Source organism: Leucoraja erinacea, chromosome 21, assembly GCF_028641065.1.
Source record: "Leucoraja erinacea ecotype New England chromosome 21, Leri_hhj_1, whole genome shotgun sequence".
Lineage (NCBI taxonomy): Eukaryota > Metazoa > Chordata > Chondrichthyes > Rajiformes > Rajidae > Leucoraja > Leucoraja erinaceus.
Genome location: NC_073397.1, coordinates 33,350,125 through 33,373,765, shown reverse-complemented (window position 1 = coordinate 33,373,765; position 23,641 = coordinate 33,350,125). Strand labels below are relative to the sequence as shown.

Here is a 23,641-nt window from a genome sequence, read left to right as displayed (position 1 = left end):
ATACACCCACCACCCTTTGTGTGAAAAGATTATCCCTCAATATGGGGAGAAGGCAGGAACGGGGTACTGATTGTGGATGATCAGCCGTGATCACATTGAATGGCGATGCTGGCTCGAAGGGCCGAATGCCCTATTCCTGCACCTATTGTCTATTGTCAAATTCCTATTAAACTTTACCCCTTCACCGTAAACCTATGTCCTTTTGTCCTTGATTCCGCTACTCTGGGCAAGAGACTGTGCCTCTACCCGATCTATTCCTCTCATGATTTAATATGCGTTATTATAACATTATGATTTGCAGCTCCTCTTGGGAGATAAAATTCGAATTGAAAATTAAATGAAGTCCTTACTAAATTATCGAACACAAAATTAAATTGCAAAGAATATACTTGTGTTGCAATTATTATATTTTAAGGTGTAATTTTGTTTCCTGTTGTTAGTGCCACTTCCAATCAGATCAACATTTGCTTCCAGCACTCCTCCAATCGATCTGAAAGGTAAGATTTTTTTTTATTATTTAATGTATTTCTGTGTCAGAACTGTTGGTGTAACATTTGTTTAGACAAAGGCTGAGCAACAATGAAATTCTTACTTGCAACAGAATAACAGGCCTGTATATATAATATTCATAGATAACACAATGAACAAAAACTTCATAGAATTAAACTCAATATTAGTGCAAAAATCCCAAAGTCCTTAGAGCGACCAAGATGGTCCTCAGCTCATAGTTTAGTTAGTGTTTGCGGAGTTCAAAATCCTGATGTATAAAACAGAGAAAATCTGATGCTGGTTTATACCAACAATACACATAAAATTGTCACCTTGTCGCGGTGGAGAAGCTTGTGTGTGGTCCTGAGATCCTGAGAGCGATGCCGTCTGGAGCTATGCTCCTGGTAGGGCCACCCATGGCGGTAAGGTCGAGGGGGAGGTCTCTGACAAAGAGCAATCCAACTAAGACCTCAATGGTGGAACAGGCGGAGGACGATGGCTGAACTTAGTGGAGCGTCACAACGGCTGGGAAGGCGGATGAAGGCTGCAGCAGAAAAGGGTTTCCGGTCGTCTTGGACTCCATGCCACTGGATCCTGACCCAGATCTGTCAAGGACCGTGTGGTGGCTGTCTGTGCACCAGTCTCCCCACGTTAAACAAAGTCACGCACAGGCGTCCGCCATATAGGGAATAGACCCTGGAGACACCAATGGTCAGCCGCGACCAAAGGGGGCCTAAAGAAGACACACAAAGTTAGACACAAAAATCTGGAGTAACTCAACGGGTCAGCCAGCATCTCAGGAGACTTGATTCTCAACGCCCTGTCCCACTGTACGAGTTCATTCAAGAGTTCTCCCGAGTTTGGCCCTGATTCGAACTCGGAGAATTACGGTAATGACCGCTTGTAGTTACTCGAGGCTTTCGTGGACATTTTTCAACATGTTGAAAAATCTTCATGCGTCTTCCCGAGCTTACCGCGTTTCCTGAGTACCTGCCGTTAGTGTTCCGAGCCGCTAAGGGACGACTCCGAGCTCCGACGTACCCGCTATGTTCATTCTACGTGCTTACCACCAGTTTGATTATTGTTTTAAAACTCGGGAGAGCTCTTGAATGAACTCGTACAGTGGGACAGGGCTAATACTATTGTATCTGGGATCAATAATGAAAATCCCAGCATGTTTTTAGTGTTGTAAGTTGTCTCTTCGTTTCCAAACCACAAGGTGGCGGTGTTGCTCTCTAGATGCAATTCATTTGTGTACCGAATGCTTCTTTCAAGTAACTAATCAGAGAATCATTTCTTTATAGATAATGAATAGAAATGATCAATGTGGAAAACTGAAGTGTTGTTATTTTTTGAAACTACAATTAGCTATGTTTAATCTTAATCAGATTTTACTGGACTTTATGGGATACTGAGTTGGATGATCAGCCATGATCATATTGAATGGCGGTGCAGGCTCGAAGGGCCGAATGGCCTACTCCTGCACCTAATTTCTATGTTTCTATGTTTATCTTGCACTGATTGCACCTAGTCTAAATGCGGGCAGGTGGGACTAGTGTAGCTGGGACATGTTGGCCGGTGTGGGCAAGTTGGGCCGAAGGGCCTGTTTCCATACTGTATCATTCTATGACTCTATTCCTTTTATCTATTTTATCTCTTTTCCTATGATGTTATTCCCTTCGTCCTGCATTTTGTACACTGCAACGGGCTAGTGCTCTATTCTTTGGAGCGCAGGAGGATGAAGGGTGATCTTATAATGGGGTACAAAATCGTGAGAGGAATAGATCGGGTAGATGCACAGAGTATCTTGCCCAGAGTAGGGGAATCGAGAACCAGAGCTCATAGGTTCAAGGTGAAGGGGGAAAAGATTTACTAGGAATCTGAAGGGTAGTTTTTTCACACAAAGGGTGGTGGGTGTATGGAACAAGCTGCCCAGAGGAGGTAGTTGAGGCAGGCACTATCGCAGCATTTAAGAAACATTTAGACAGGTACATGGATATGACCGGTTTAGAGGGATATGGGCCAAATGCAGGCCTATGTTTCACATAAGGACCTGTTTCCATGCTGAGTGAGTCTATAACTACAAACGCATTTGAATGAGGGAATTTCTCTCCAGAGTTTTTTTGTTGAAAAGCCTGAATTTCTGCATTTTCTGTGATCTCTATCTTAAGGAGTCTAATAGTGGGCTTTGTGACTGTTCCATGATACGAATAAGGGGTCGGCCATTTAGGACTGAGATGAGGAAAAACTTTTTCACCCAGTGAATCTGTGGAATCCTCTGCCACAGATGGCAGTGGAGGCCAATTCACTGAATGCTTTCAAGAGGGAGTTCGATTTAGCTCTTTGGGCTAAAGGAATCTAGGAATATGGGAAGAAAGCAGGAACGGGGGTACTGACTTTAGATGATCAGCCATGATCATATTGAATGGTGGTGCTGGCTCGAAGGGCCAAATAGCTTACTCCTGCACCTATTTTTATTATTTTTTTATATTAGACATGACTTCAGAATTAAGGGACAGAAGTTTAGGGGTAACATGAGGGGTAACATGAGGGGGAACTTCTTTACTCAGAGTGGTAGCGGTGTGGAATGAGCTTCCAGTGGAAGTGGTGGAGGCAGGTTCGTTGGTATAATTTAAAAATAAATTGGATAGGCATATGGATGAGAAGGGAATGGAGGGTTATGGTATGAGTGCAGGCAGGTGGGACTAAGGGAAAAAAAAGTTGTTCGGCACGGACTTGTAGGGCCGAGATGGCCTGTTTCCGTGCTGTAATTGTTATATGGTTATTTCACTGGATGTATTCAAGAGAGAGTTAGATATAGCTCTTGGGTCTAAAGGAATCAAGGGATATGGGGAGAAGGCAGGAATGGGATACTGATTTTAGATGATCATATTGAATCATATTGAATGGCTCGAAGGGCCGAATGGCCGACTCCTGCACCTATTTTCTATGTTTCTATGATCCAATTCCAAGGATGCAATCTTTGGCTTGATGCTTTGATCACGGTCCTGACCAGACTTCAACTAATCAGATGATCTTGATGTGAATGTTCCTGTCTTTGTTGCTGTGTTTCTACCCCGACGTGCATCAAAGCACTGTCATTAATCTTCATAGGTTCGAGCTTCGTCATTTGTGCTCATTCAACTGGAGTTTTTCCAAATGCATTTTGAAATTTAGCGCACATCTGCTTATAAGGCTTTCTATGGATGCTGCGACTGTCATTTCGCTCTCTAATACGCAAGCCACGGGGGGGGTCGCAGAGTCATACATCACAGAAAGAGGCCCTTTCGGCCCAACTTGTCCATGCCGAACAAGATGCACCATCTAAGCTGGTCCCAGTTGGCAGCGTTTGTCCCATATCACGCTAAACCGTTCCTAGCCGTGTACATTTCCACACGGATACGTGCTGTGTGACTCTCGAGCTAATCCTCTCTTAAGGTCTCGACCCGAAATGTCACCCGTTCCTTCTCTCCAGAGATGCCGCCTGTCCCGCTGAGTTACTCAAGCATTTTGTGTCTACCTTCGGTTTAAACCAGCATCTGCAGTTCCTACCTACATCTCATTTAAGACAACCTGTTTTCCAGGAACTAGAAGGTAGACAAAAGTGCTGGAGAAACTCAGCGGGTTCGGCAGCAACTATGGAGTGAAGGAAATAGGTAACGTTTCGGCCCGAAACCCTTTGGGTTTCGACCCGAAACGTTGCCTATTTCCTTTGGGATTCGGCCCCAAACGTTGCCTATTTCATTTACCTTTCATAAAACAATGTTGACTTAGTTTGATTCTATTCATCTTGGTTAAATCTTGGTTATATTCAGGGTTACACAAAAAAAAGCTGGAGAAACTCAGCGGGTGCAGCAGCATCTATGGAGCGAAGGAAATAGGCAACGTTTCGGGCCGAAACCCTTCTTCAGACTGATCGGGGGCGGAGGTGGGCGGGGACAAGAAAGGGAAAAGGAGGAGGAGCCCGAAGGCTGGGGGATGGGAGGAGACAGCAGGGGGGCTGAGGAAGGGGAGGAGACAGCAAGGACTAACAAAATTGGGAGAATTCGATGTTCATGCCCCCGGGATGCAGACTCCCCAAACGGAATATGAGGTGCTGTTCCTCCAATTTCCGGTGCTGCTCGCTGTGGCCATGGAGGAGACCCAGGACAGAGAGGTCGGAGACGGAGTGGGAGGAGGAGTTGAAGTGCTGAGCCACCGGGAGGTCAGCTTGGTTATTGCGGACCGAGCGGAGGTGTTCGGCGAAACGATCGCCCAACCTCCGCTTGGTCTCACCGATATAGATCTGCTGACATCTAGAGCAGCGGACGCAATAGATGAGGTTGGAAGAGATGCAGGTAAACCTCTGTCGTTTTGGTTATTAACTAACATCGAGCCAACAATGGATAGTAAACTAATTGGCCTACAGTTCCATAGCTTCTGGCTTCCTCCCTGTTCTGAACAAGTGAGTCTGAAGAAGGGTTTCGGCCCGAAACGTTCCCTATTTTTCCTATAATCCATCGATGCTGCTGCACCCGCTGAGTTTCTCCAGCATTTTAGTCTACCTTCGATTTTCCAGCATCTGCAGTTCCTTCTCAAACAAATTCCATGAACAGAACATCGCTTCAAGCCTTTTGTTTTGTGGCTCCTTTGCGACGTCTTTAGTCGAGTTTTTGGATAGAAAGCAACTCCGGTTTCCTCCCGCACTCCAAAGACGTACAGGTTTGTAGGTTAATTGGCTTGGCGTAAATGTAAAAGCATTGTCGCTGATGTGTGTAGGATAGTGTTAGTGTGCAGGGATCGCTGGTCAGTGCGGACTTGGTGGGCCGAAGGACCTGATTCTGCGCTGTATCTCTAATAATAATAATAATAATAATAATAATAATAATAATAATAATAATAATAATAATAATAATATATTTTATATAGTGTAACATGATTAACTAATAAAATTTAGATTTAGATACCCCGAGAACATGGATTGTAAAAAAAACAGTAAAATAGTCAAAACAGTTCAAACAGACTAAAGTTCAGATGTGTCTGTGCAACTTGACCATCCGAGGGAGACAGTCCAGGGGGGATGGGAGGCACTCAGCAGGGCCGGTTCAGAGCCGCTATAGCTCTGCGAATGAAGCTGTTCCTGAGTCTGGACGTTCGGGTGTAGAAGGCCTTGTAACGCCTGCCGGAGGGAAATAGTTCGAACAGTCTATTACAAGGGTGAGAGGAGTCTCTAAACTAAACTAAACGACCGTTCTCCTTCTTCAGATTGCCGTGCTGTCACGGCTGACCTGGCCTTTATAATTGACGGCTCGACGTCGGTAGGGGAAGCGAACTTCAGGAAAATCATCTCCTTCGTCCACGACAGCGTTAGCGTTTTTGACAAACTCGGGCCAGAGGGGATACAGGTAAGGGGGTTATATACAAACCCAGAGTTTTCTAGATATTTTTGTTTTTTTTAATACAGGTCCACCACCGATTTTCCGGCCACTGATAATCCGGCATCTCCTTTGAACAAAATGTTCCCGATGTTGGGCGAGTCCAGAATCGGGGGTCACAGTTGGGGTCGGTCATTTAGGACTGAGATGAGGAAAAACGTTTTCACCCAGAGAGTTGTGAATCTGTGGAATTCTCTGCCACAGAAGGCAGTGGAGGCCAATTCGCTGGGTGTTTTCAAGAGAGAGTTAGATTTAGTTCCTTAAGGGGCTGTCCCACTTGGGCGAGCTAATTGGCGAGTTTAGAAGAGTTCGGAAAAAATGTCATGTTGAAGACCCCCTTCAACTATGTTGAAGACTAGCTACAACTAACTTCGGGAGAATTGGACACCGAATGGTGGAGAGTGAAGACCACCTCCTTCGATCTCCTTGGACCTCCCTTTGACTATGTTGAAGGCTACCCTCGACTACCCTCGATTACCTACGACTAACATGCCGACCTACTACGACTAAACCTACGAGTAAAAATGTATCAATTTTTTTCTATGGCGACCTTTTTTTTACTCGCGGGCATATTGGAAAAAATATGGTTCAGTTAGTGGGTCAGAGGTGTATTGTTGTATCATCATTTCGTCAAGTCTGTTGGTCTGGCAAAATGGATAATCTAGCAAGGCGCTGGAACCAAGGGTGCCGGAAAATTAGTGGCAGACCTGTATTTTGCTTGTAAGCTGCTCAGAAATCTCTATTTGTACTTGCAAGGGCTTGTCTTTAGGTTTAGTTTAGAGATACAGTGCCGAAACAGGCCGCTCGGGCCACTCAAGTCAAGTCAAGTTTATTTGTCACATACACATACGAGATGTGCAGTGAAATGAAAGTGGCAATGCTCGTGGACTTTTGTGCAAAAGACAAACAACAAAACAACCAAACAAATTATAAACACAATCATAACACACATATTCTTTTACATAATAAATAATGGAATGAAAAACGCTCTGTACAGTTAGTCCCTGGTGAGAAAGGCGTTTACAGTCCGAATGGCCTCTGGGAAGAAACTCCTTCTCAACCTCTCCGTTCTCACCGCATGGCAACGGAGGCGTTTGCCTGACCGTAGCAGCTGGAACAGTCCGTTGCAGGGGTGGAAGGGGTCTCCCATGATTTTGTTTGCTCTGGAGTTGCACCTCCTGTTGTATAGATCCTGCAGGGGGGTGAGTGAAGTTCCCATAGTGCGTTCGGCCGAACGCACTACTCTCTGCAGAGCCTTCTTGTCCTTGGCAGAGCAATTCCCAAACCAGATGGTAATGTTCCCAGACAAGATGCTTTCCACCGCCGCTGCGTAGAAGCACTGGAGGATCCTCGGAGACACTCTGAATTTCCTCAATTGCCTGAGGTGGTAAAGGCGCTGCCTTGCCTTACTCACGAGTGCTGAGGCGTGTGATGCCCATGTCATATCCTCAGAGATGTGGACTCCCAGATATTTAAAACAGTTCACCCTATCCACAGGATCCCCATTTATCCTCAATGGAGTGTACGTCCTCGGATGATGTGCCCTCCACTGAGCCCACATCAACCGGAGATCCCCGCACGCTAACACTATCCCACCCACACACTGGGGACAGCGTATACCAAGCTGATTAATCTACAAACCAGTACGTCTTTGGAGTTTGGGAGGAAACTGAAGATCTTGGAGAAAACCCACGCAGGTCACGGGGAGAATGTATCAGCTCTGTACAGACAGTACCTGTAGTCGGGATGGAACCCAGAGAGAGAGAGGGAGAGAGAGATGTAGGAAAAGTCACAAAGAACGTCTGCATGTACATCAAACCTTAGAATTTAATAATATCTTGACCAGCTTAATTCACGGTATTCATGAGCAGAATTAGGCCATTCACCCCCATCGAGTCAGCTTCGCCATTCGATCATGGCTGATCTATCTTTCCCTCTCAACCCCATTCTCCTGCCTTCTCCCCGTAACCTTTAACACCACAGGTGGCAAACTGCAGTCAACCTGTTGGTAATATAACAATTAATCTATGGTACGGAAAGTAAACAATGGACATTTTCCGTTGGGTATGGTGATTTATTTTGCGTCGGAAGGAACTGCAGACGCTGGTTTACACCGAATATAGACACAAAGTGCTGGAGTAACTCAGTGGGGCAGGCATCATCTCTTGAAAGACAGAATGGGTGACGTTTCGGGTCGAGACCCTTCTTCGGACTAATTTTCTTCTTTTCACAGGTATCGGTGAGGCAGTTTAGCCGTCACATGACAGACGAAATTCAGCACAGCTCCTTTAGAAATAGAGAGCAATTACTGGGAAGCATCTACGACATACCTTACAGAGGAACGGACACCAGCACAGGTAAATCACTGCTTACAGACCCCCCACACTCTTTTCTAGGGGCGCTGTCCTGTATGGTATGGCTGCCCAGCCTGCAGCTGTTCGTTTTTTCTCTTTTTTTTAATTTTTAGTTAGTTGAGTTTTTTGTTCTGGAGTTCTAGCCTTTTTTATGTGTGGGGGGGGGAGGGGGAAACTGCTTTTCTTGGGTCCCTACCTTGTCGGAGAGGCAGCTTTTCTCTGGGTTGCACTGTCGACCCGTCCTCGCGGCCTACCAGCGGGCCTGGAGCGGCGTTTCCTGTCGGGGACTGGCCAGAACGTCGGCAGCGGCATAGCAGCTGGAGCGCTATCGCGGAGCGGGCGATGCCCTACCCGGGTCGCCGCGCTGGAACTCCAGTGAGCTGAGGCCGTCGATAAAAACATCGCGGAGCTGCGGGTCTGAGGAGCGTGCAGCTGCGGGCGGCGGCGCTGACCTTTCATCGGGAGCCTCAGCGATATCACCAGTTGTGGAGCCCCATCCGGCGCGGCCTTGTCGGCTTCGGAAGCCGCGGTCTCCAGTAAGGAAGCGGCCGTTTCAGGGTTCCCAGGCCGCTGTGAGGATTTCCCCGACGCCGGAGCACCATCACCCGGCGAGAACGGCCTGGAATGTTGGGCCTCCGTGGAGGCAACTGTGGAGGCCTCAATAGGCCCGACTATGGGTGAACTGGGGATGGGGACTGGACTTTGTGCCTTCCCTCATAATGGAAACCATTGTGGGGGATGTTTTTATGTTTAAATTTCTTTATTACTGTTATGTCTGCATTCTTTCTTTATGTGCTGCATTGGCAAGAAGCATTTCACTACACCTAGGTGTATGTGACCAGTTTGAACCTTTGATCTTAGATTCATAACTTTATCTTTCATAATGTAACAATAGACAATAGGTGCAGGAGTAGGCCATTCGGCCCTTCGAGTCCGCACCGCCATTCAATGTGATCATGGCTGATCATCCCCAATCAGTACCCCGTTCCTGCCTTCTCCCCATATCCCCCGACTCCGCTATTTTTAAGAGCCCTATCTAGCTCCCTCTTGAAAGCATCCAGAGAACCTGCCTCTCTCCGCCCTCTGAGGCAGAGAATTCCACAGACTCACCACTCTCTGTGAGAAAAAGTGTTTCCTCATCTCCGTTCTAAATGGCTTACTCCTTATTGTTAAATTGTGGCCCCTAGTTCTGGACTCCCCCAACATCGGGAACATGTTTCCTGCCTCTAGCATATCCAAACCATTAACAATCTTATATGTTTCAATGAGATACCCTCTCATCCTTCTAAACTCCAGAGTGTACAAGCCCAGCCGCTCCATTCTCTCAGCATATGACAGTCCCGCCATCCCGGGAATTAACCTTGCAGGTTAATGTAACATGTTGTTTGAAGTTCCATGCTCTGCAATCAATAAATCTACTGAATTCAGTATCCAAGAATCATACAATAATTAAGAAAAGAAGATGCGCTGTGCTGGAATAACTCAGCAGGTCAGGCATCATCGCTGGAGAACATGGATAGGTTATGTTTCAGGTCGGGACTCATGAATGAATGAATGAATGAATGAATAAGTTTATTGGCCAAGTATGTACACATACAAGGAATTTGCCTTGGTGCTCCGCTCGCAAGTAACAACACGACGTACAGTAAACAATTAAGGATAAAACATAACATTAGAAACATAGGTGCAGGAGTAGGCCATTCGGCCCTTCGAGCCTGCACCGCCATTCAATATGATCATGGCTGATCATCCAACTCGGTATCCTGTACCTGCCTTCTCTCCATACCCCCTGATCCCTTTAGCCACAAGGGCCACATCTAACTCCCTCTTAAATATAGCCAATGAGCTGGCCTCAACTACCTTCTGTGGCAGAGAATTCCAGGGATTCACCACTCTTTGTGTGAAAAATGTTTTCCTCATCTCGGTACTAAAAGATTTCCCCCATATCCTTAAACTGTGACCCCTTGTTCTGGACTTCCCCAACATCGGAAACAATCTTCCTGCATCTAGCCTGTCCAACCCCTTAAGACTTTTGTAAGTTTCTATAAGATCCGCCCTCAATCTTCTAAATTCTAGCGAGTACAAACCGAGTCTATCCAGTCTTTCTTCATATGAAAGTCCTGACATCCCAGGAATCAATCTGGTGAACCTTCTCTGTACTCCCTCTATGGCAAGAATGTCTTTCCTCACATTAAAACATTAAGAATAAAACATTATAGTTTAAACATGTGAATGAAATAAAATACCAGAGCAAAAGGAGGCTATAGACTTTAGTTTCAGTCTTCTTTAGACTGTAGCCTAAATTCTTTAGACTTGAACCTAACCTTGAGTCTGAAGAAGGGTCTCGACCCGAAACATCACCTACTCCTTTGTTCCATAGATGCTGCCTCGCCTGCTGAGTTTCTCCAGCATTTTTGTCTACCTTGAGTTCTTTCAGCTCACTGAACCTGTGTCAATGTTTTGAAAGATCTATCCATTAAGTTCCATCCTTACTGCATAGAATCTGAAGAAGGGTCTCGACACAAAACGGCACCTGTCCATGTTGTCTAGAGATGCTGCCTGTCTCGCTCAGTTTCTCCAGCATTTTGTGTCTCTTGGGAACAGAAGAGGATGTTTGGGTCAATTACTCTGATATATTATTGCATTGTATAATCAAACCAGTCTCCGCACTCATTTACAACAGCAAACGGATTCATCCACAATACCTCTCATCATTTTGCCATCCCCACCCCAGTGCGTTACCTGCTCTCCCACCACCTCCATTCACCTTCATTCATTCCCCTCCGCGCACTCATCTGCCAACCCCATCCCCCATTTCCCTCCCTCCACATGTATCCACCTATCACCCGCTGAGTTACTCCAGCTTTTTATGTCTGCGGTTTTAACCAGCATCTGCAGTTCCTTCCTCCACTTTTCGCTTGCCAGGTTTAGACCCGCACTGCCTTTCTTTCCCCCCCCCCCCCCTGCGAAGAAGGGTTCCAACCCGAAACATCGTCCGTCCGTCCAATCCTCTCCGCAGATGCTGCCTGACCCGCAGAGTTCTTCCAGGACTTTTTATCTCCATGATAATCACTTGAGTTTACAGTTGTCGCCTTCAGAGGTAAAATGTTCTACAGGCGTAGGATGAAGATAGAGCTAGTACTACTTCACGTAAGTTAAGTTAATTTAGAAGTGGTGACGTGAGATGTGAATGAGCCTTAGAGATGAGAGAGAATTTTGTATCAAGTATTCTGGTTTAGTTGGACGATCTTAACTGACTTTGGAAATAGAAGTCTTTGCTTGCAATGCCAAAAACGTCATTCAACTCTCGTGAGGTAGGGGAGCACAATAGCGCAGCCTTACAGCGCCAGAGACCCAGGTTCAATCCTGACTACGGGTGCTGTCTGTATGGAGTTTGTACGTTCTCCCTGTGACAGCGTGGATTTATCCCCGGGTGCTCTGGTTTCCTCCCGCACTACAAAGACGTACAGGTTTGTAGGTTTATTGGCTTTGGTAAAGATTGTAAATTGTCCCTAGTGTGTTAGATAGCATTAGTGTAGGGGGATCACAGTGTCGGGCAAAGGGTCTATTTCCATGCCAAACTAAATAGGTTGAAGGAAAAAGTGGTTAAGTTAAGCTTGCGTTGCCTTGATAAATCTTGGATTGTGTTAACAATGGCCAGACCTCACGCCACACATGCATGATTATGCCATCTCAAAATTGATTACTGACATTATTAATTAAGTCGTTAAAGATTGCAGTTTCCGAATCTAGTATTTAACACGCACAGGAACTTACACATGAGGGTGTGGAGAGTGATTAAGTGTAACGGCACTATGACTAACTTCCCACAAACTGGATCCAATCCAACCTTAGCCTCACAGTGGTAAAATGAAATAAATATGAAGTGCAAGTGAGTGGCACTGTGGCAGAGTTGCTGCCTGGCAGCGACAGATACCCAGGTTTATAGTCAGAGTCAAAGAGTGTGGAGACAGACCCTTTGGCCCAACTCGCCAACAATGCCCCACTTGCCTGCACATGGTCCATATCCCTCAAAACTTGACAATCCATGTACCTGTCTAACTGTTTATTTAACAATGGGATAGTCCCAGCCTCAACTACCTCCTCAGGCAGCGTGTTCCATACACCCAACACCCTTTGTGTGAAAAAGGATTCCTATTCAATCTTTTCCCCTTTGCCTTGAACCTATGTCCTCAGGTCCTCGATTCCCCTACTCTGGGTAAAAGACTCTGTGCATCTACCTGATCTATTCCTCTCATGATTTTGTACACCTCGATAAGATCTCCCCTCATCCTCCTATGCTTCATGGAATAGAGACCCAGTCTACTCAACCTCTCCCTATAGCTCGCACCCTCTAGTCCTGGCAACATCCTCGTAAATCTTTTCTAGACTTTTTCAGCCTTGACAATATCTTTCTTATAACACGGTGCCCAGAAATGAATACAATATTCTAAATCCGGTCTCACCAACGTCTTATACAACTGTAACGTGACCTCCCAACTTCTATACTCAATACTCTGACTGATGAAGGCCAAAGTGCCAAAAGCCTTTTTGACCACCTTAGCTACCTGAGACTCGACCTTCACGGAACCATGCACCTGCACTCCTAGATCCCTCTGCTCTACAACACTACCCAGAGGCCTACCATTTACTGAGTAGGTCCTGCCCTTGTTCGACGTTCCAAAATGCAACACCTCACATTTCTCTGTATTAAAATTCCATCAACCATTCCTCCGCCCACCTGGCCAATCGATCCAGATCCTGCTGCAATCGTTCACAACCATCTTCACTATCTGCAAAACTACTCACTTTTGTAACATCAGCAAACTTGCTAATCTTGCCCTGTATGTTCTCATCCAAATCATTGATGTAGATGACAAACAGTAACGGGCCCAGCACCGAACCCTGAGGCCCACCACTAGTCACAGGCCACCAGTCCGAGAAGCAACCTTCCACCATTACACTCTGCTTCCTTCCATGGAGCCAATTTGTTACCCATTCAGCTATCTCTCCTTGGATCCCATGCAATCTAACCTTCCAGAGCAGCCTAACATGCGGAACCCTGTCAAATGCCTTTACTGAAGTCCATGTACACAACATATACAACACATCGACCTTTTTCGTCACGTCTTCAAAAAAATCATTTGGATTTGTGAGACACGACCTCCCACGTATAAAACCATGGTGACTGTCCCTAATCAGCCCTTGCCCATCCAACTGCCTGTATATCCTATCCCTCAGAATACTGTCCAGTAACTTACCACCTACAGATGTTAAGCTCACCGGCCTATAGTTCCCAACATTTTCCCTGCAGCCCTTCTAGAAAAGAGGCACAACATTTGCCACCCTCCAGTCTTCCGGCACCTCTCCTGTATTTAAGGACGACTTGTAAATTTCAACCAGGGATCCCGCAAATTCCTCTCTAGTTTCCCGCAATATTCTCGGATATATCTGATCCGGCCCCGGAGATTTGTCTACCTTCAAACACCTTCAGTACTTCCTCGACAGTAACACTGACTGCTCCCAAGACACTTCCAATGACTGCTCCAGTTTCCTCCGTCCCACTGTCTTTCTCCTCGATAAATACAGAGGAGAAATACTCATTGAGGACCTTGCCCGTCCTGTGGCTCCACACAGAGATGACCGCTTTTATTCCTGAGAGGCTCCACTCTCTCTCTAGTTACCCTTTTCCCCCTTATGTATTTATTAAATATTTTGGGATTGTCCTTAATGCTACCCACCAGAGCTATTTCCTGCCCCCCTTTTTGCCCTTCTGATTTCCTTTTTCAGTTTACTCCTTAGTTCCTGAAACTCCTCCAGGGATGCACTTGATCCCAGCTGCCAATACCTGTCCCATGCATCCTTCTTGTTTTTGGCTAACGTTTCAATTTCCCTCGTCAGCCAAGCTTCCTCACGTTTTCCTGCTTTGCCCTTCACTCTAACGGGGACGTACACATCCTGAGCTTTCTTCAGTACACTTTTAAAAACATCCCACTTGGCCGATGTTCCTTTCCCCTCAAATAACCTGCTCCAGTCAACTTGTGCGAGACCTTCTCTCATTCCCTCAAAGTTGGCCTTTCCCCAGTTGAGCATTTTAACACGTGGACCCTCTCCGTCCCTGTCCACAACTATCTTAAACCTAATCGAACTGTGATCACTTGTCTCAAAAGGCTCCTCCACCCACACTTCATTAACTTGCCCTTCCCAAATTCCCAACAATAGATCCAGTTTAAGAATAAGGGGATGAGATGAGGAAAAACATTTCACCCAGAGTGTTGTGAATCTGTGGAACTCTCTGCCTCAGAAGGCAGTGGAGGCCAATTCTCTGGATGCTTTCAAGAGAGAGTTAGATCGAGCACTTAAAGATAGCAGAGTCAAGGGATATGGTGAGAAGGCAGGAACGGGGTGCTGAATGTGGATGATCAGCCATGATCACAGTGAACGGCGGTGCTGGCTCGAAGGGCCGAATGGCCTACTCCCGCACCTATTGTCTATTGTCAAAGATAGACACAAATTGGTGGAGTAACTCAGCGGGTTGGGCAGCATCTCTGCAGAAAAGGAATGGGTGACGTTCCGGGTTGGGAAGTGTCAGTGAAACGGTGATTGATTTAAGATTTCTTGCTCGTATATCTGTCAATTTTGTTTTATAGTCAAAGATGGCAGAGCATCGGATGGTTTGTTTTCCACGAATGAATCGAAGGAAAGAAAAAGTGTTCACAAACTTTTGGTCGTTATCACTGGCGGGACAGTCCTTGGTGAAATAAGCCAAACATTGCAACAGTTGGCGTTGGAAGGTGAATTTTATTTCAGCCGACTGTTCAGTTATTTTTGAAGTCTGCTTTGTTTCCAGACTACAGTTTACAGTAGTAGAAGCTGATGTTCCACGTAGATATTTTTTTGTGAAAGGAAATAACATTTCAGCTGTTTTACAGAACCAGTGTTAGAGCTCCGAGCCCATATCCACCCAGAAACCTCGGATCTCGGGAGCTGTCCGTGTGAAGTTTGCACGTTCTCCCCGTGACCACATGGTGCTCCAGTTTCCCGCTACATCCCAACGATGTCATAGGGTCCTAAGTGATAGGAGCAGAATCAGGCCATTCGGCCCATCAACTCTGCTCCGCCATTCAATCATGGCTGATCTATTTCTCCCTCCTAACCCCATTCTCCTGCCTTCTCCACGTAACCCATAACATCCGTACTAATCCAGAATCTATCTATCTCTGCCTTAAAAATACCCATTGACTTGGCCTCCACAACCTTCTGTGGCAAAGAATTCCACAGATTCACCACCCTCTGACTAAAGAAATTCCTCCTCTTCTCGTTCCTAAAGGAACGTCCTTTAATTCTGAGTCTAGGACTTCTGGCCCTAGACTCTCCCACTAATGGAAACATCCTCCCCACTTCCACTCTATCCAAGCCTTTCACTATTCGCTCTTTCTTAAACATTCAAATAAACCAACACCATTGTATAATTTAGCTTCCAGTTTAAATACTGATTTTGCACATGTCTATTGCTAAGATTCATTTTTCTCGTTACAAAAACTCAGCCATCTGTACTGCAGTCAAGAGTCAAGAGTGTTCCATGGACATGCGTCCCAAAACGGAACTATGAAATTCGTTTTAAATTATGAATATTAAGTACAAAAATATTTTTTGAATGATTTGCAGAATTGTTATGACAAGTATACATGCCTTTTGCTAAAATACTATTTCCTCTTCACAAAAGGTCAGCCATCTAGACTGTAAATTATCCATGCTCAGCGCAAAATATTTTTAATGATTAGTACAAGTTATATGAAAAGTATTAACAGCGTTTGATTTAGCTCGCTAAATGTTATAAGTGGTATTTTTTTAAGCAACAACATTTTTATCTATGTCAGAGGTCCTGTCATCGTAAAGTTTATCTAAGTTCATCCCACAGGTTTTTTTATAATTGTTCTTGGCGTGGATGATGTTGATGAGGCGACTATTACTGATGTCACAAGCACGCCCAGTCTCAGAGCAGCTTTTTATGTTCGTGACTTCAGTGACTTGAACAACATTGGAGGCAAAGTTATTGTGTCCATTTGTCAGACCGTTTCCACAAGTAAGTTTGTTGCTTCATTTGTTGTGTTTCTAAGTGGCACAAGTTTTTGGTTTAGTTTAGAGTTAACAGCGGCGAAACAGGCCCTTTGGCCGACCAGCAATCCCCACACACTAAGGACCTGACCCACTCGTGCAACAGTTTTTTTCGGCGGCTTGAGGGCACCCGTCATAGTCACAGCAGGTCATCGAAAATTTTCAAAATGCGTAAAATCCAGCGGCGATCAGAAAAAGGTACGACTCTTTGGGCGACTGCTCACCACCAGACATGCGTCACGTGTCGACATGTCGCAGGGTGGCTCCTGTTTGGTGGTGACTAGTCGCCCAAAGAGTCGTACCTTTTTCTGGTCGCAGCTGGATTTTCCACATTATGAAACTTTTCGGCGACGCGATGTTGCTGACAAGTCGCCGAAAACATCGCGTAAGTGGGACAGGCCCTTAACACTATCCTACACACTCTAGGGACAATTTATAATTTTACTAAGCCCATTAACCTACAAACCAGTACGTCTTTGGAGTGTGGGAGGAAACGAGAGATCCCGGAGAAAACCCACGTGGTCACGGGGAAAACGGACAAACTCCACACAGACAGCGTCCGTAGTCGGGATTAAACAGATCGGATAATACTGTCCATAGTTACAATCAAGTCAAACTCTGGTACAATAGGTAGAGCAAAGGGGAAGATACAGAGTGCAGAATATAGTTCTCAGCATTATAACCATGTAACAATTACAGCACGGAAAACAGGCCATCTCAGCCCTTCAAGTCCGTGCCGAACACGTATTTTCCCTTAGTCCCATCTACCTGCACTCAGACCATAACCCTCCATTCCTTTCCCATCCATATGCCTATCCAATTTATTTTTAAATGATAAAATCGAACCTGCCTCCACCATTTCCACTGGAAGCTCATTCCACACAGCTACCACTCTCTGAGTAAAGAAGTTCCCCCTCATGTTACCCCTAAACTTCTGTCCCTTAATTCTCAAGTCATGTCCTCTTGTTTGAATCGTCCCTACTCTCAGTGGGAAAAGGTTATCCACATCAACTCTGTCTATCCCTCTCATCATTTTAAAGACCTCTATCAAGTCCCCCCTTAACCTTCTGCTCTCCAAAGAATAAAGACCTAACTTGTTCAACCTTTCTCTGTAACTTAGTTGCTGAAACCCAGGCAACATTCTAGTAAATCTCCTCTGTACTCTCTCTATTTTGTTGACATACTTCCTATAATTAGGCGACCAAAATTGTACACCATACTCCAGAATTGGCCTCACCAATGCCTTGTACAATTTTAACATTACATCCCAACTTCTATACATTGTAGTACATCAGTTCCGTGGACAATGGGCACAATGAGGTAGAAGTGACTCGGATAATACCCTATCTTATGGAAGGATAACCTGTGCCATACCCCCTTTGTGTGAAATAGTTACCCCTCAGATTCCAATTAAATCTTCCCCCCTCCCCTCGCCTTAAACCTTTGCCCTCTGTTTCTCAAATGCCCTACTATGGGCAAGAGACTCTGTGCATCTCCCCGATCGATTCCTCTCATGGTTTTATACACTCATTAGATTAGAATTTTTGGAATCACTTTAGACATGTTACAAAATATCTAAAATGTTTGCGTTTAAAAAAAAAAAAAAAAAAAAAAAGAAATAGTGATTTGTTACAAGTGTCTGCAGATTCTGGAAACTGTGGTTAAAAATGTTCTGGCGGAACTCAGCGGGTCAGATAACATCTGTGGAGGAAATTTGCGATCGACTAACTTAATGTTTCTTCTTTTCAGCTTGTGCTTTGACAAATATTAGAGGCACTGTGGTCCCAGGTATGGAGTACTGTTTGCTTGTTTTAATTCATTTAGTAATAGAGTTACGCTGCATGGAAACAGGCCCTTCATCCCACTCATCCATGCTGACACAGATGCCACATCCAAGCTAGTCCCATTTCATAAAATCTTAAGACTATATAATAAAGTGCAGAATCAGGGCAATCATCAAGTCCTCTCCGTCATTTGATTATGGCTCGTTAATTTTTCCCTCAATCCCATTCTCCTGCCTTCTTCCCATAACCCTAGACGCCATTATTAATCATGGACCTGTCAATCTCAATGACTTGGATTCCACAGCTGGCTGTGGCAATGAATTCCGCAGATTCCCTGGTTAAAAAATCACCACCCTCTGGCCAAATAAATTCCTCCCCATCTACATTCTAAAGGTGCACCCTTTTATTCTTAGGCTGTGCCCTCTGGTCCTAGACTCTCACGCCACCCCTCTTCACATCCCTTCCTTATTTGGTAGATTTCAATGAGATGTCCCCTTACCCTGCTGAGCCATGAAATGTGTCTCTAACTTTAACCCAGTTATCCCTGGGATCATTCTTGTTGAGCTCAGGACCACCTCCAATGTCAGCATTGGTCCTCATTTGGCCCATATCCCCCTAAACCTTTCCTACTCATGTACCTGTCAAAATGGGTTTTAACTGCTGCCTCAAATACCTGCCTCAACTAAACTCCTCTGGCAGCTTGTTCCATACAACCACCACCAACAATTTGCCCCTTAAACCAATGTCCTCTGGTTCTTGATTCCCATTCCTGGTATATGAGACTCTGCATTCACCCTATTGATTCCAATTGTATCAATCCTGCTGATAAATTGTAGCGTTTTCTAAGTATATTTTACAATTAAAATTGCTTTTGGTTTGAAAATCACTCGTATGTTTTGATAATTCTCTTGCAGGTATAAACATGATGGAGGCATTTGGCTTAACAGATAAAGAGTTCTCGGAGCTTGAAGGTGTTGCTATGGATTCTGACATCTTCACAGGTTCACCATCATTTAGTATTTTTGAAAATGCTCATCTTATACAGAATACGAGGTATGAATTTGACGTTTTCTCTCCCATACCATTTCTAGCTAACATCGCCGACCTTCACTGTCGCCATTGTTATCTGCCTCCATGCCTCGGCCACCTCGAGACTCGTCGATCCTTTATGATCACTTTAGTTTAGAGATACAGCGCGGAAACAGGCCCTTCGGCCCACCGAGTCTGCGCCGACCAGCGATCCCCGTACACTAACGCTATCCTGCACACACTAGGGACAATTTACAATCTACAGAAGCCAAATTAACCTACAAACCTGTGCTTCTTTGGAGTGTGGGTGGAAGCCGGAGCACCCGGAGAAAACCCACGGGGAGAACGTGCAAGTTCCGTGCAGACAGCACCCGTGATCAGGATCGAGCTTGTGTCTCTGGCGCTGTGAGGCAGCAACTCTACCGCTGGCCCGCCCATGGCTCTTCAATCTTCAATGTCCATAATTATCAGAACATATCCTTCCCATTGGTCTGACACCTGTGCCCTACATTTATTTGGCTTTATGGCCTCAATCCCCTCTCAGTTCCGTCTCTTAACTCCTCGTTTAACCCTGCATCCGCTCTTTCACAGTCCCATCCGGCCATCTTCATTCCTAGTCGCCACAATACATTTTTAGCATCAGTTTGTCAGCCAATGTCAATATGGTTGTGCAGTACAAATCTAATGGCTGTTGTGATCTAAACCAATCACAGCACGATAATCATCATTAATTAGTTCTTAATAATCGTCACTTCTGTGCCATGATTAAAAATATTCTAAAGCTTGATTAGCATGTAGAAAACATCTCAGAACACAAAGAAGGGAGAGATTGAATTTCTTTTTGCCTTCCATCACAGTGAGGAATGTGGAGGAGTCACTGTGGTGGATGTTAATGTTAAAATGTATTTAGTGTGTTTTGTTGCTTTTTTTGGTATGAATGTATGGCAAATGAAGTTCCTCGTGTGTTGCAAAACATACTTGGCTAATAGATTATGATTATGATTATAAACCAATTTGCCCGACAGCAGTTGGAGATAAATGGTGGAATCTATCAGTGAGGAACTTAGAACGTTAGAACATTTGAAGGGTGACGCAGTGATGCAGCTGATGGAGTTGCTGCCTCATAGAGTCAGATACTCAGGTTCGATCCTGACAATGGGTGCTGTCTGTACAGAGTTTGTACGTTCTCCCCGTGACCATGTGGGTTTTCTCCGGGTGCTCGGGTTTCTTCCAACACTCCAAAGACGTGCAGGTTTGTAGGTTAATTGGCTTCTGTAAATTACCCCTAGTGTATGGGATGAGAAAGTGGGATAAAACAGAACGAGTGGGTGAAAGAGTGATCGATGGTTGGGGCGGATTCAGTGGGCCGAAGGGCCTGTTTCCATGCTGTATCTCTAAAGCTCAAACTGTGCAATCTTCAAACATGCCTGACACTGGGACGTCTAGTGAGCAAGGAGGATCGCAGACCTTAACCAGGTGAGTGGGGAGATGGGGCCTGGTGGTCAGGGATTAGACTGGGCTCTGTGAGGAGGAACAGAAGCTTTTCACTGTATCCCGTTACACATGACAATAAACGTACTTGTAACTAAATGTTTATATTTATTTTTCATCGATGGGAAAAATCCTCCGCACCTGATGAGCGGAGGGGGGCTCTGAGTAAGATGGCCAAAAATCACAGCTGTATGTGGTTGCGTTTTTTCTAAAATCAATATAAAGCGGAAACAGGAAGTGGTCAAGATTAGTGGTCAAATGGTCTATTTAATTATATAGAAGGCAAAGCAACTTTAATTAGGCAAGGCAACCTTAATTAGGCAAGGCAGCTTTAATTAGGCAAGGCTACCTTAATTAGGCAAGGCAACATTAATTAGGCAAGGCAACTTTAATTGGGCAACATGGCTTTAGTATTTCCAAACCAAAGGCAACACAGCTTTAGCATTTCCAAACCAATGCAAAACACAGCTTTAGCATTTCCAAACTATATTTTCAAACCACATTAAGGGCACTGACGGGTCAGTAAAACCACTCACAGTTTAGTAGACATGTGTTCAGTGTTATTCACAGCTCAGACTGAGAGACGTTACCCTCTCGCTCCCCCATCTTGCAGAGACTGACTGAGGCACTCAACACTTCCGGGTTTTATAGTCCCTCCGGAAGAGGCGTGGCCTTCAGGAGAGAGAATCTCGACAATTTTTAAACACTAATAATTATTTTATTTTTCATCGATGGGAAAAATCCTCATGCTGTGCAGCGGAGGAGGACTCTGAGGAAGATGGCCAAAAATCACAGCCATAAGTGGCAGCGTTTTTTGTAAAATCAATATACAGAACAACAGGAAGTGGTCAAGATTTTTAGTAATATAGATACGATGACATGATACATATACATGTACACATGTACATACACATTAGAAACAAAATCAATAATAGTGCGATAATAGCTGGAAGGTTGGATGTGAGAATGGATTGTTTGGTGTGGCTGTAAAGTCGGTAACATAGTTGGGATAATGGGAGTTATGTTAATCGGGTCCAGACTGCAGCAGCGTTTAATAACTTCCAGCAGGTCTACCCATTTATAATTACTCACGCTCTCCGCTGACGAGAAAACTGTGTCCGAGGTCCAAACATTACTCATGTTGGAAAGTATCTGGTCAGAATCATTTTGACATCCTGGACATGAACCAAGACGCACATGATTTTATTTGACAAAAAAGTCCTTTTGCAATCAAGCCCTCTTGTAACTCTGAAATCAACAGCCTGTAACCATACTGTGGGTGAATGTTCTTCATTGCGTTTCCTTGAACTGGTGTTAGCTGGCATATTTATCCCCAGTCGAGAGCAATAACACACATGATACAGTATTACAAACACCTTTTGTTCCATTTCCCCAACCTAGTTCCATTGAATTAATTCAGGCTTTTTAGTTTAGTTTAGAAATACAGCGTGGAAACAGGCTCTTCGGCCCACTAAGTCCGTGTAGACCAACGCTCACCCCATACACTAGCACTATCCTACAGAAGAGGGACGAATTACAATTTACAGAAGCCAATTAACCTTCAAATATGTTCAAGAAGGAACTGCAGATGCTGGAAAATCGAAGATACACAAAAATGCTGGAGAAACTCAGCGGGTGCAGCAGCGTCTATGGGGTGAAGGAAATAGGTAATGTTTCGGGCCGAAACCCTTCTTCAGTTACGGGCCGAAACGTTACCTATTTCCTTCGCTCCATAGATGCTGCTGCACCCGCTGAGTTTCTCCAGCATTTTTGTGAACCTTCAAATATGTATGTCTTTGGAATATGGGAGGAAACTGGAGCACCCGGGAAAAACCCACACGGTCACAGAGAGAAAATACAAACTCTGTGCAGACAGCACCCGTAGTCAGGATCGAACCCGGGTCTCTGGCGCAGTGAGGCAGCAACTCTACCACTGTGCCACCATGCTACTTGTTTCTCGTTGACAGCGAATTTTCAAGTTTATTGTGAAATGAATTAACTAATTAGGACACAATGTGCTGGAGTAACTCAGCGGATCTGTCAGTATCTCTGCCGGTGGTGGGTGGGCTGCGTTTCGGGTTGGGACCCTTCTTCAGTATGAAGATAGGGCCTAACCAAAACATCATCTATCCATGTCCTCCAGTGATGCTGTCCTGACCTGCTGAGTTACTCCAGCATCTGCAGTTCCATCTTGTGTCTGTTTCCAGATAGCTTTGTTAATGAATGTCTTTTTATTTTTTGTCCAGGAATATCCACCCCAAAGAACTACCCACAAAGCAGACCATGACTCTGCTGTTCCGATTACAGCCAAATGCCACTGATGAACCATTTGCACTGTGGCAGATTGTGGATGAACATTTTCACCCTCTCGTTGGAATAGTCCTTGATTGTAAGGCTATGTTAAACTTAAATCATAGCAGATGGTTATTTGTTTTTAAAGATAGACACAAAGAGTTTCAGTTTAGTTTATTGTCACGTGTACCGAGGTACAGTGAAAAGTTTCGGAGCTGGTGTGACTCAACGGGTCAGGCAGCATTTCTGGAGTACATGGACAGGTGACGTATCGGGTCGGGACCCTTCTTCAGTTATTGTAGAAGAGGAGAAGTTCTTCAAAGTAGACGTACCTTGAGGTCATATTTGTTGGAAATACTCTCCGGGTTCTATTGCAATAAGTGAGTTTGGTATTTCAACTGAGCATGCCCAGGTCATAGGGCACTCAAGATTTTCGGCAACTGAGCTGCTGCATGTATACATTCACTGCATTTCATCCGTAGTCAGGATCGAACCCGGGTCTCCGACGCTGCAAGCATTGTTGAATTGCTATTGGAGTTAGATAATGTAGAACAAGTGCGAACGGATGATCTCACTACCGTCCCCGCCCCTCCCGAGTGTCCCATCCCTGTCCGGGGGCGGCCGGAGATGACTGGACACCAGCCCTGAGCAGTGGCGGCCCCAGGTTTAC

At 45.1% G+C, this 23,641-nt stretch overlaps 1 protein-coding gene across 1 annotated transcript in view; it reads left to right on the top strand.

Moving 5' to 3' along the window:
* LOC129707501 (collagen alpha-1(XIV) chain-like) overlaps positions 1–23,641 on the top strand; it is a 113,894-nt gene that overhangs the window by 66,714 nt on the left and 23,539 nt on the right. Inside the window, 8 exon segments of the mRNA XM_055652589.1 lie at positions 441–497; positions 5,734–5,873; positions 8,137–8,260; positions 14,908–15,051; positions 16,179–16,343; positions 18,125–18,163; positions 19,074–19,212; positions 22,926–23,068. Coding sequence (XP_055508564.1) covers positions 441–497; positions 5,734–5,873; positions 8,137–8,260; positions 14,908–15,051; positions 16,179–16,343; positions 18,125–18,163; positions 19,074–19,212; positions 22,926–23,068 — 951 coding nt within the window.